Source organism: Physeter macrocephalus, chromosome 4 (genome assembly GCF_002837175.3).
Source record: "Physeter macrocephalus isolate SW-GA chromosome 4, ASM283717v5, whole genome shotgun sequence".
Classification (NCBI taxonomy): Eukaryota; Metazoa; Chordata; class Mammalia; order Artiodactyla; family Physeteridae; genus Physeter; species Physeter macrocephalus.
The window spans coordinates 129,194,266-129,208,656 of NC_041217.1; the positions used below are offsets into that span (position 1 = coordinate 129,194,266).

The 14,391-nt window shown below is 39.8% G+C and overlaps 1 protein-coding gene across 2 annotated transcripts in view; it reads right to left on the reverse strand.

Annotated features, from left to right (window-relative positions):
• CACHD1 (cache domain containing 1) overlaps positions 1–14,391 on the reverse strand; it is a 217,369-nt gene that overhangs the window by 90,361 nt on the left and 112,617 nt on the right. For both annotated transcript variants that reach the window (XM_024119787.3, XM_028489306.2), the window contains exon 3: positions 9,677–9,825. In XM_024119787.3, the coding sequence (XP_023975555.1) occupies positions 9,677–9,825 (149 nt within the window). The remainder of the gene's footprint in view (positions 1–9,676; positions 9,826–14,391) is intronic.

A 14,391-nucleotide genomic window follows, 5' to 3' on the forward strand; every position in this document is an offset into this window, starting at 1 on the left:
TTTCATGACACTTGACAGTCTGCTTAGTTTACTCTGCATCCTCTGAGCTCCTAAAGGTACAAACTGCTTTAATCACCTTCGTCTATCAGACAGTGTCTAGCACAATGTCTTGCACTTAACTATCTTGAACATGATACAGACAAGTTGAGTTGAAAGTGATATACACATAGATATTTGGAAATTTTGTGCTTTTAAATTCACCCTGCATAATAATCATTAGTATTGTTATAATAATTATTCATATCTATTATTATTATTGAATCTAGCTAATAACTGAGATAACTAAGTCAACATCAACTTAAGTTTTCTATCAGAGCTTATCACAATGGAATAATACTCAGATGAAAATGATGAACATCATGAATGGGCATAAAAGTACTTGAATTTCTGCCTCGAGGTAAAGTAGCTCAGTAATTCTGACATCATCATCACTACCTGTACTCAAACTAAAGACCAGATCAGGTTTGCTACCATGCATGAACTCCTTCAGCAAATACATATTCAGGACCTGTTCAAGCAAGGTACTGAAAACAAAGTTGACAGGGTCCCTGAACTCAAACGTAACAAGAAGAAAGATGAAAGGGCACACAGGATAGAAATATGACTTAGAAGCTGATATCAACCACTCTCACAGCTATCCAGAATCAACCTCAGTCACCTTCAGTTCCTCCCTCTTCCAATACCCAACAGTGGGTGCCAACAGCCAAGTTCAGTCCCCCTTCTTGTTCCTTGCCTACATAAATGAAATCAAACTAGGTCTTCCAGTAGTTACCTGGTGGACAAGTAAAATCCCCTTAAAGGGGATCATCATTTCATTCTCTTTCTCGAAAATTTTAAATTCTCTCATTCAAACAACCAGTATTTACTGAGTGTCTACCACGCATCAAAGACACATGGAAGCAAGAGAACTGTCCTTCATTTCATTTACAGAGCTTAGGGTCTCCTGAGTTATTCAGTCTAGAATTTGAGGTTCTCTACAATCTGATATTAATCCAATTTCTCAGCTGCCTCTTCCATCACTTCCCCCAGACACAATGTCCTCTTCAGTGTTCCTGGCCATTTCCTTCCATGGGGGTTTCTTTAAATTGACCTTTCTCTCCTGGAGAGCTCTCTCTCCATATCCCTATACGTTCAAATCCTTTTCCTGCTTCAAGACTCAGCTGAAATGCTTCTTCCATAAACCATTCCACAAGTGTTTACTTTTTTAGGTTAATGAATAAATGAGTAATTTAACCTCTGTAGGTCTTGCTGCATAATATCATCTTTTTTTTTTTTTTCTAGGTAGCTCTCAAAAAGATGAAGAAAAATTCCCTAACAAAGCTAGAATTTACAAATTTGGGCAGCAGGAAAAGTTGCCCATAATGAATCTTGAGTTGGCTCTCTGGAGTATAGTTCAAACTGCTCAGTTTACAGTTGAGGAAGCTGTGGACTAAAAAGGTTAAGTGAACTTTCCAAGATCACACAGCAAACCGGCAGAGCAGAGGCCCATCTGGTCTTATTACTATATTCCTATGATATAATCTGTATCACAACTGAATTTAAACTGAACAGAAAAGCTGTCTTTACAGCTTAAGATGTTTCTTTTCTACCATGATAGAGACTGAATTGATTTAAAAATAAGATATTTAAAAAGAGGCTCGCCTCCTTTTAAAAATGAAAGAAAACTCATGTTTGAGTTCAGTTTAAAAAAAAAAAAAAAAAGGCAATCACAAACCCTGACCTGATGCTCTTTAGTCCCTAAAGAATCCTAAGGAGCCTAGTACAGGAATCTGAACATTATAAGTCAGCACGTGAATCATCAAAATTAAAAACAACTCTCTAAGTAACTTATTTCTGGTTCCTATGATGTCAATAATACTTGAAGAACTAAAATGTAAACACAGAAATTTGCACAACATCTAAATCATACCATAAAATATACAACCAATTTACATGGATAAAGACTTACTCAAATGCCTTCACTCCTTTGCAGGCAGCTCATTAACATGGGCATTAACTTTTTTTAAAATTTTTTTTAAAGAGAAGCAGTCTAGGAGAACACTAGAAAGTTCCAGGAATGAGAGTCTGGAATCCTCCAATCTAAACCTGAGGGTTAATAAAAATTCAACTTCAAAGGTAGGTTTTGTAGACCAATTTTCTATCCTTTCTCTAAGAGGGTGTGATGGTTAATTTTATATGTCAATTTGGCTGGGCCAGAGTGTCCAGATATTTGGTCAGAGACTATTCTGGATGTTTCTGCAAAGGGATTATTGGAATGAGATCAACAGTTAAATCAGGGGACTTGTGGGTGGGCCTTACCTAGTTAGTTTAAGGCCCTAATAGAACAAAGACTGACTTCCCCAAGCAGAAGGAATTCTCCCAGCAGAGTGGAACTGTAACTCTTCCTGGGTCTCCAGCCCCTGCTGGGCTACCCTGCAGATCTGGGACTTGATCTCCACAATTACGTGAGCAAATTCTTTAAAATAAATCTCTCTTCCTCTCTCTCACACATATCCTATTAATTCTGTTTCTCTGGAGAACCCTGACTAATAGAGTTATAATATGGGCTTATTCATGAGAACTGTAATCAGGAGGCTGTGTTCTTGCATCAGAACCTATGCTAGTTGCTTTGTCTGCAGCACAATACCCTCAACAGGTTGAAGGATAAGACCTGATTCCTGATATCATATTGTTCTAGTGGGTGCCAGCTGGGGGATGCATTGAACTTGGGTTCTCAGAAAGTGAGATGAGTCCTATATGCCTTCCCTGGTGACGGTATCAATCTCAGTGGATGTCCCAACTCTAAGAGCTCCTTGTAAAATAGCAAGAATCCAATTTAACAATGGTGTGCAGAGTTTCTTCACTTTTGGGAATCAATGAAGCATTTTAAGTCTCCACTGATGGGTATGACAGAATTCTCTATAAGGCTGAAGTCTCCTAGCTTTGGGTGGCTGTCTTCAGAGAGCCTTGAAAACAAGTTGATTACTTACTGTAGCTCCATCAGAATACTACTTTGCTCATCTCAAACCTGGCCTAGATGCCTTAATGCCAGTTCCCACCATGATTATCCAATTAACAAGCATTAATTAAGTGAGGATAACAGCACTGAATCCTACTTGGAGACACAAAAAAGAATAAAAATCTCAGTTCATTTTCTCAGTACTTCCTACCTGGTTTAACCTCTCCATTGTTCCTGTTTCCTTAAATAAAGATATCAAAAATAAAAAATAAGAATGTTACCAGGCAGGAGCACCTACAAAAGAAATTGGGGAAGGGAGGAGAGAAATGGATTAAGCGATATGGAAGACTAAATTATTGACTGATTTATGAAAAAGCCAAGGGTTAGCAGGGCCTGCTGATAAAACAATAGCTTCAGATGTGCACAGGATAACCCAATCGCTGTGGCAAGCCGGGTTTCAGGGATAGATATTCTCAGTATTATGCATAAAGGAGCTATATTTAAACCTGACAGAATGAGCATGTATGTTTAAGATGGCATATCAGGGAATGCATATGGATAAGACATTTAAAAAATTTATTAACATTATATCACATGCTAATGTGGGCCAAGCAGGTAATGAAAGTCAGGGGAATAGGCTGGGTGTAATGCGATAGGAGCTAGTGGGGACTGTGGTGAAGGGGAGAATGCAGGCTGTCTTCAAAGGGGGATGCTCGTCACAGAAGCTGACTACTGCCCAGTGGGAATGTGGACCCATCATTGTCAGATCTGATTTTAGAGAAGACAGAAATTTGGATTTTTTTTTTTTTTTAATTTTTGGCTGCGTTAGGTCTTCGTTGCTGCGTGTAGGCTTTCTCTAGTTGTGTCGAGTGGGGGTTACTCTTCATTGGGGTGCACGGGCTTCTCATTGCAGCGTCTTCTCTTGTTGTGGAGCATGGGCTCTAGGCATGTGAGCTTCAGTAGTTGTGGCATGTGGGCTCAGTAGTTGTGGCTCGCTGGCTCTAGAGTGCAGGCTCAGTAGCTGTGGCGCATGGGCTTAGCTGCTCCACGGCGTATGGGATCCTCCTGGACTGGGGCTCAAACCCATGTCCCCTGAATTGGCAGGTGGCTTTTTTTTTTTTTTTTTTGCGGTACATGGGCCTCTCATTGTTCTGGCCTCTCCTGTTGCGGAGCACAGGCTCCGGACACGCAGGCTCAGCGGCCATGGCTCATGGGCCCAGCCCATGTGGGATCTTCCCGGACTGGGGCACGAACCCGTGTCCCCTGCATCGGCAGGCAGACTCTCAACCACTGCACCACCAGGGAAGCCCTGGCAGGTGGATTCTTAACCACTGCACCACCAGGGAAATCTCAGAAGTTTGGATTTTTAAAATGTGTAATTCCCCTAAATTTTAAAGGTAGGCAACAGATTTTAAAACTTACAAATTTGAAAACCTTTAAAACGTCTCGTGGAGCCAAGATAAACACACTTGTAGGCCAGATATAGACCACGGGCATTATTAGGTGTTTCTGCATCTCTGCAATCCTTGCGAGGGAGCCCAGGATCTTGTGGACCCTCACCACCTAACCCATTACAACACAAAGGGAGCTATAAATTAAATTACACGAGTGAATAAACTCATTCTCAAAATTATGCTATTTAAAGTAATACCACTGAAAATGAGTTTGTCTTAGAGTAAACCACAGCCTATTTTTTTCCACGTTAGATAATATTAATTCTTCACATCATTCCTTCAACAAATATTGACGGAATACCTAATCACTATGCAGGACTCTGTACAAAATAATTAACTTCCAGGGCTCCTGAGTAAGAAGAGTTGACTGGTCTGAGAAGCAAAGTATCAAAATCATCTGAAAAAAATCAATTTTCTGCTGCTTTGCAGGTTCTCTCTGTTGTCATCATAGTATAACCTTCAGGGTGTATTCTGCGGAATATTCTATAATAGAGTGCTTTAAAGTCTGTCTCTCTTCAGAACTGGGCATATTATTTTTAAAAAATATGCATTATCAAGCTTTAGTGACAAAAATCAAATATGGATTATAAATCAGTAAAAATAAAATTCTAGGCCTAAAATATAAAAATTAGCCATTGGTTAAAAATCAGTCATAAAAATTTTGGCCTAGTACTAACTTGTCCTTAATACAGTTGGAGAAGCAAGGTCAATGGGCTACAGATATAATGTTAGTTATAAATAGCTCGAGTGCTATTGGGCCACTGTTGCATTTTTTTAAATGTTTACAGGGCCCAGATATTTAAGAATGGACAAGATCCAGATATAAGACTGGTGATCCCTTATCTCAAGTCCACTTGCTTATATTTACTATAATGGCATTATTAATGCATATGCATGTGGCCAGTTCATGGGCATAAAGAGTTTGCTTTATAGGGAATTTCCTGGAGGTCCAGTGGTTAGGGTTCCGCACTTTCACTGCTGGGTTCAATCCCTCATCAGGGAGCTAAGATTCCACAGGCTGCGCAGCGCAGTCCATCCGCATCCCCCCCACCCAAAAACAAAGAAGAAAGTTGTTTGCTTTATAGGAAAGTAAAACCTTACAATTCGGAAGGACTTTTCTCAACAATCTTAAGTCCATTTTTCCTTAACTTCAGTCATTACCATATCGATCATCTTCAAAACTTTGGTCACATTCCCTTAATATTTTCATTTTAATTAATGCGTTTTTAAAATTTAGGTATATTTATTTTAAAACGAAACTTTATGTTGCTTGCATAAAAGAAAAAACAGTATCTCTTGACATAGAGGATAACCTGTTTTTAGTCATGTCCTTACATTGCTTCTCAAGACTGGGAGTTCTTCCTTTCTACATTTAACTCCAACATGGACTCCCTGAGATTCAAAATGGAGACTTTTTCGGAGGGATTGAAATATAAGAAAGAGGGACTGAAAATGTCCACAGTAGGACACCACAATGGTTAAAAACTGCAGATTAAAGCGTTTTATGAGAAACTGGAAAAAGGGCAGCTAAGCATTCCTACCCTGGTTCACAGCAAAAACTTACTATTAACTCTTCCCATCTTTGAATCTTCATTAAAAAGGTGAAAGAGCCTCAATTTTATAAAGTATTTGTGCTTAGCCAATGACTAGAGAAGTGTCAGCTCAGTGTTCACTCCAAAAATTCCTACACACATTCTCTGGCAAGTGAGCTTCTTGTTTAGCCAAGAAGACTCAGTCTAAGAGAAGGGTAGTTGTCACTTGCCACTTTCAGCTGCAGACGGTTGTGATCAGATCTCTCTTTAAGAGGGAACCTGTTTTTTGTCATCTGTACATCTTCTGAATACTCAAAGATTTATCATCAGAACTCTTCTGGTTTTACCAGATTCACCCCAAATGGCAGTTCTTGGCTCTGTCAACTACTCCTAGTAAGGAGAGAAGATTGCATTGCAGTTCCACAGTTTCCATTCTACATTCAACAAAGAAGTCCAGCCTCTAAAGGAGGAACAGCCTCTCATACTAATCTGCTTACTCAGCATGGGTCCTTCTAGAAGTATAATTCAAGTCTCTTAGATGTTAAACTGAACTAAATGAGAAATTCCTGGAGGGCAGAAACTACATTTTACGGTTTATTATATTCACTTAAAGGTAGACCACTAGTTTTTGCCAAATGGCTGGATGGACTGCATCTCAGACCTCAAGCCTTATCCTAGCATATTCAAAATGGAAACCACTGTCTTTACTCCAAAACATTCTGATGTAAGTCTTCCCAAACTTGAGATGTGTACATTGTGTGTATGCATGCATGGCCATTTTCACAAGTTAGCAAATTCTCTTCTACAGCATGGCTGCATCTTATGTTACCACTTTTATGAATGTGACATAATTTCCTTAACTAATCTCCTATTATTAGAAATTTAGGAATATTTACAATATTCTCTATTCTAAATGGCACTACAATGACTGTTTACAAATTTATCTTTATAAACATGTCATTATTTCCTTGTGATATTCTTCCAAATGACCAGATCAAATAAGATGCATACTTAAAAAAAAATTGAAGTATAGCTGATTCACAATATTGTGTTAGCTTCAGGTGTACAGCAAAGTGCTTCAGATATATATCTTTTTTTCTGATTCTTTTCCATCATAGGTTATTACAAGATATTGAATATAGTTCTCTGTGCTACACAGTAAATCCTTGTTGTTTATTTTATATATGGTAGTATCTGTTAATCCCATACTCCTAATTTATCTAACCCCCCACTTCCCCTTGGGTAATCATAGCTTTGTTTTCTATGTCTGTGACTCTGTTTCTGTTTTGTAAATAAATTCACTTGTACTACATTTTAGATTATAGTGATATCATATAATATTTGTCTTTTTCTGTCTGACTGACTTCACTTAGTATGATAATCTCTAGGTCTAGACGCACACTTCTGAAGTTCACAGAATCTTTGGTGATGCCACCCACCTGGTATAGTACTCTGCTTAGAGGAACCACGGCACCTTTCTGCTGTGTCACATTTTGCCCTAACTATTTATTATGTTCAGTATTTGGCCCCCACCCAATAATTTTTAAATTTCTTGAGAGTGGAAATTACTCTCAAGTAGAAATTCCATCCCCTTACGCATCTCCATATTCAAACCATTCCAGATCCCAACAAATAGTAATCAAACACAATTGTGAGGTATTGGGATGAAAATGGATGAGGTGTAATCCCTGCCCAGAACAGCAGGGGAGGCAGACCTACCAACAACTACATGGGATACGTTCAGTTCTACACTGTAATAGAGATGGAGGAAAACTTACTATGGGAACAAAGATGAGGGAGCAGTGAATTCCTCCAGGGCAAAGGTAAACAAGGAGAGGGGAAAAAAAGAGGTAACAGGAAGCTATGGAGGGAGGCAAATTATTGAATTACTTCTTGAAACATTAATAGAAATTCACGAGGGGGAAAAATAATGGGGAGGTGACATACTGGGTAGACTTACAAGTAGACGCCAGTCAATTCAAGCTTTTTGTTTCATCTAGAGTAGTTCCAACTAGGAATTTCATGAATATCTCCCATCTTCTGAGGCAACTTCTGCACTACTGACATTTTGAGCCAGATAATTCTTTGTTTTGCAGGGCTGTCCTGTGCATTATAGGATGTTTGCAGCATCCCTGGCCTCTCCTCACTACATGTCAGTAGCAACTGTCCCCACCTTCCAATTGTGACAACTGAAAATGTTTCCAGACATTGCCAAATATCTCTGGGGATGAAGGGGAGTGGAAATCACCCTGGTTGAGAACCAGTGTTTTAAGCGTAATTCTAGCTCTAAGGACTTCTCCCTAACTATACTATCTTTTCTCTCAGCCAGGAAATGATTTTTTTCTTTGGTTCAAAGCCCTACTGGACCCTTATTTTATTTTTAGGTTAGAGACAAACTGTCAAAAACATTAAGTTACTGATGCCCCAACTATAAAAATGATATCAATAACAAAAAATGAAATGTTCACTATGATAGGAAAGTATGTATATTGTGGCTGATATTTGTTCAGAACATTACAATTTGCAAAATACTCTCATAATTGATTTTACTGAATGCTCACAACATCCTGTGAAGTATCCATCATTGATCCCATTCTAGGGATGAAGACAGGCTGGGTCAAAGACATCAAATATCTGAGACCACCTGAGTATTAAGTCCTGGAGCTAAGATTCATATCCAGACAGTCTCATTCCAAATTGTATACACTTTCCATTTAGTTTAGTAAACAACTAATATGAGCTTCCCTAGGTTGCAGACAGGCTAAGCCAGAGAGAAAGACTCATCTTAACATCACACAAATGTTGTGTGATGGAGAAATAAAATGACTTGAGGATGCTCTGTTACCTATATAGCCCATCAGGAAGCTGTTATAAGTAAAAACTTCTTTGTGGAAGCAAACCATCACTTAACTACCAAAAAACTATGTTGTCTCCATCCTTTGCATAGCTTCAAGAGCGCTTATTACGCAAAAAGAAGAGTGAAACATACTAAATATGCTAACATTTACACTCATAATTTTTAAAGTATGTTAACTTATTTTAGTCATTCTATTGTAAATAGCCAATTCTAAATTGGTATAAAAGAGATTATTATCCACTGATAGAAAACTGTGCATACAAATAAACATTAAGTAATTAGGTTATGGTCACACAGATAATTAGAGACTAAATCAAAATTAAGTTCTTTGTACGTCTAGATAAGTGTTCTTTCCCCTCCAAGCAGTTTCCAGCATCACATGACCCTACACCCCTCCAGATATAGATATCACTATGTCAATAAATAAAAATATCCTCAACCATTCTGTTTCAATATTATCTGAAGCCACATCTACCTTGGTAGTTTTAAACACACTATAAAGTATGAAGTGGGAATTTTTTCTACTCTTGTATCAAAGATAAAAAGCATTCCCTTAAATTAGGCAAATTAGCAGAATCAGTGAAACTGTCTTATTCATGACACATTAGTTAACACATGAAAAAAATGTTTGCAATTTTCTAGACTTAGTCAACTCCGTACTCAAACAATGCTTGATACTTCTGAACCTGGACTGCAGCCTGACAAAAAGGCAAGCAGAGAAGGTCCATGAGTTTCCCGGATATAGTCACACTTCTTTAAGAATTATTTGTCTATGTTAAGGTAAAGGGCTAATTTAAGACAAGAATACACTTTGCAATAAACAAACAGGTATTTTAAATATGAATGGAAAGCCATTCAATTCCTGGTTTAAACAACAAAAAATTCCAAGTCTTACTCCATCATAGAAGGTGGGATAGTACAGCAGTCTTGAATCGCAGTTAGGGGAGAGGTCAGGTGAGCCGTGTAGGATGCTTCTACAACTTGCTTGTTCCGGTTGACCACATCCAAGTAACGGTTGAACTTCTCTCGGATTTTTTTGGCTAGCTGTAGGATGAGAGTAAGCAAAATAAATCGAAAGACCAGGATAATAACCCATTGTACTTTTTCCTATAAGCTCATCAATTTGTGTCACAAGCTGCCTGTAGTAAACTTCAGGTAAGATAAACACACACCCAAGTCTTATTTCATTGTGTAAAATGAAATAAAAATTGCAAAATGCCCAGAAGGCACGGAAGGATACTTCAACAGCAGTAAAATAATAACTTCTATCTTACAATAGATTATAATACATTAAGAACTACCCATGTGCTCAAATTCAGATAGAACAATACTGATCCATAAAATGCCTTGCTGGAGAAAACAAAGTAGGTTGATATTATTGTCGGCATGACAGTGGGTATTAGGAGTTACAGAGCAACAATAGTGATTGGAAGAAGAATTGCCACTATTCATGGTTCTCGATTCCCACAGATTTTTCAGGAGGAAAACACTTGAAGGAAGGGAAATGATATTGAGTATCTTCTGCTACACAACTCCAGGGGGCGCCATTCACAGCCTTCCATGTGAATGGCAAATCCCTGAAGTTGTGCAATGCAGACATCCATACAAAACAAAATATATTGTTAGAAATAGATCTGTGTTTGGTCTGTTACACCTTTAACACGGACAAATGTCTTTCTTAACTACTGTGAACAGAACACTTCATCATAATACACTTTCATATGGGGATAGCAAAAGCAAATTGCTAAGCATACTGCTTTTTTCTCCATTGTTCCCATCAAATATCACAGCTTAATTAGAGATCTCTAAGGAAAACGGTGTTGTTTTTCTTCCCCTTAAACAAAATGTTACCCAAATGCAATGACTGATAGAATTATTGCTAATTGGTTTTGTAGACGTATTCATTATCAGCACACTAGAGGAGAACTAATCATCTCCTTTGGGTCATGCAACTCGCACAATCCAACAGCTTGGAGGCTGAGAACATGGAGCCAAATCAGAACATCTTCGTTTGTTATTTTCAAGCCGATTTTCAAATTTGCTTCAAATTTCCCACCTACAAGTGTCATTCTTCATTGCCCTTGGGAACAAATGTTCTGTAACAGGATAAAGATAAGGTGTGCTTGAAAGGACTGAAATTCCAAATAACATCTTCACAAATTCACTTCTAAAATGAAAAGGGAAATTGCAAACATTTCTTTCCCTCACACATATCCAAACACAAAAACACTTGAGAAATACCCCAGTGTTTCTTCTACACATTTGGAGAATTCTAACTTAAAGTCAGATCTAGCTCATCATGATATTCTTTTTTTTTTAAATTGGAGTATAATTGCTTTACCATGTTGTGTTAGTTTCTGCTGTACAATGAAGTGAATCAGCTATATGTATACATATATCCCCTCCCTCTTGGACCTCCCCACCCCCCATCCCGCCCATCTACGTCATCACAGAGGACTGAGCTGAGCTCCCTGAGCTATACAGCAGGTTCCCCCTAGCTATCTATTTTACACATGATAGTGTATTTATGTCAAACCTAATCTCTCAGTTCATCTCAGCCTCTCCTTCCCCCCGTGTCCACACATCTGTTCTCTACATCTGCGTCTCTATTCCTACCCTGGAAATAGGTTCATCTGTATTATTTTTCTAGATTCCACATACATGCATTAACATATGATATTTTTCTCTTTCTGACTTACTTCACTCTGTATGACAGACTCTAGGTCCATCGACATCTCTACAAATGACGCCATTTTGTTCCTTTTTATGGCTAAGTAGTATTCCATTGTATATATGTACCACATCTTCTTTATCCCTTCGTCTGTTGATGGATATTTAGGTTGTTTCCATGACCTCACTATTGTAAATAGTGCTGCAATGAACATTGGGTTACATGTGCCTTTTTTTTTTTGCGGTACGCGGGCCTCTCACTGCTGTGGCCTCTACCGTTGTGGAGCACAGGCTCCGGATGCGCAGGCTCAGCGGCCACGGCTCACGGGCCCGGCCGCTCCGCGGCATGTGAGATCCTCACAGACCGGGGCACGAACCCGTGTCCCTTGCATCGGCAGGCGGATTCTCAACCACTGCGCCACCAGAGAAGCCCTACATGTGCCTTTTTGAATTATAGTCTTCTCAGGGTATATGCTCAGTAGTGGGATTGCTGGGTCATATGGTAGTTCTATTTTTTAGTTTTTTAAGAAACCTCCATACTGTTCTACACAATGGCTGTATCAATTTACATTCCCACCAACAGTGCAAGAGGGTTCCCTTTTCTCTGCATCCTTTCCAGCATTTATTGTTTGTAGATTTTTTGATGATGGCCATTCTGACTGGTGTGAGGTGATACCTCACTGTAGTTTTGATTTGCATTTCTCTAATAATTAGTGATGCTGAGCATCTTTTCATGTGCCTCTTGGCCATCTGTATGTCTTCTTTGGTGAAATGTCTATTTAGGTCTTCCACCTATTTTTTGATTGGGTTGTTTGGTTTGCTTTTTTTTTTTTTTTTTTTTTTTTTTGCGGTACGCAGGCCTCTCACTGTTGTGGCCTCTCCCGTTGCGGAGCACAGGCTCTGGACGCGCAGGCTCAGCGGCCATGGCTCACGGGCCCAGCCGCTCCCCGGCATGTGGGATCTTCCCGGACCCGGGAACAAACCCGTGTCCCCTGGATTAGCAGGCGGACTCTCAACCACTGCGCCACCAGGGAAGCCCGGTTGTTTGGTTTTTTGATATTGAGCTGCATGAGCTGTTTGTATATTTTGGAGATTAATCCTTTGTCTGTTGTTTCGTTTGCAAATATTTTCTCCTATTCTGAGGGTTGTCAGATCTAGCTCATCATGATATTCTAATTTGGCTCACTGCCTATTTTTTAATGGGCTAAGAATGGCTCTTACATTTATTTATTTATTTATTTATTTATTTTTAACATCTTTATTGAAGTATAACTGTTTTACAATAGTGTGTTAGTTTTTCCTTTACAACAAAGTGAATCAGTTATACATATACATATGTTCCCATATCTCTTCCCTCTTGCATCTCCCTCCCTCCCACCCTTCCTATCCCACCCCTCTCGGTGGTCACAAAGCACAGAGGTGATCTCCCTGTGCTATGCGGCAGCTTCCCACTAGCTATCTAATTTACATTTGGTAGTGCATATATGTCCCTGCCACTCTCTCACTTCATCACAGCTTACCCTTCCCCCTCCCCATGTCCTCAAGTCCATGCTCTAGTAGGTCTGTGTTTTATTCCCATCCAGCACTAATCTCTTCATGACATTTTTTTTCTTAGATTCCATATATATGTGTTAGCATACGGTATTTGTTTTTCTCCTTCTGACTTACTTCACTCTGTATGACAGACTCCAGGTCTATCCACCTCATTACAAATAACTCAGTTTCATTTCTTTTTATGGCTGAGTAATATTCCATTGTATATATGTGCCACATCTTCTTTATCCATTCATCTGTTGATGGACACTTAGGTTGCTTCCATGCCGTGACTGTCTTTAAATAAAAACCATTATTTCTCCTACTGGTTCCTTGGCTGCTGCTTCTGTTGTACAGATCTTCCTCAACTTACCATGGGGTTACGTCCCAGTAAACCCATGGTAAGTTGAAAATATCATAAATTGAAAATGCATTTAATACACCTGACGTGTCAAACATCACTGCTTAGCTTCACCTACATTCAGTGCACTCAGAACACCTAGGTTAGCCTATAGTTGGGCAAAATCATCTAATGCAAGGACTATTTTTTAATAAAGTGCTGACCATCTCGTGTAATTTATTGACTACTGTACTGACAAGCAGAGTGCTTGTCTGGGTCCGTGGTGGTTGCATCTATCCGCTGTCTCCTGGTGTGGTCGCGTGGCTGGTGGGGAGCTGGGGCTTTGCCACCCAGCATCAGGAGGAAGTGTCTTTCCCCATACGGTGGGCCCGAGGAAAGCTCAAAATTCAAAAGTCGAAGTAGTTTCTACTGAATGCGTATTGCTTTCGCATTACTGTAAAGTTAAAAAATCCTAAGTTGATTTTCTTACTCGTGAAAAGTATATTCAGTCACTCGGTAATACTGATTTCCGTTCAAGAACGCTATAGTCGAGTTGGAGAGAAAAGATGAACACACAGGAGGAGAGGCAAAGAATTTCCCCCTGAAAACTGGTTGGTATAGCGTGCTCTAGGATCTCAGAGGGAAAAGAATCAACAGAGGGTAGTCCTGGAGGGCTTTACGGAGGAGGTGGGAATTGAGCTTGTTCTTAGCGGATGGTTAGTATTGGAGCAGCTGGAGAGAACAGAGAGAGAGGGAAGGCGTTGAAGATGTGGAACAAGACGGATAAAGCGTGGAGGTGAGCAGAGAGCTGCGTGCTTGTCCCAGCCAATCCTGATGAACTCAAGTGATTAGTTCAGAACCGCTCCCGTGGGGGTGTCATCTCCATCCTCAAGGACCCCAGGAGTGGAGGCAGAGGACAGGTGGCGAGGAACGAGCGCAGCCCTGGGCCACGGGGAAGGTTCACCCACTGCACCCGGATGCCGAGGGGGAGGGGCTCCGAGGAGGGAGGGATGCTCAGGCGGGGACAGCGCTGCACAGATGCAGGGAATGGGGGGCGGGGCTGGGGG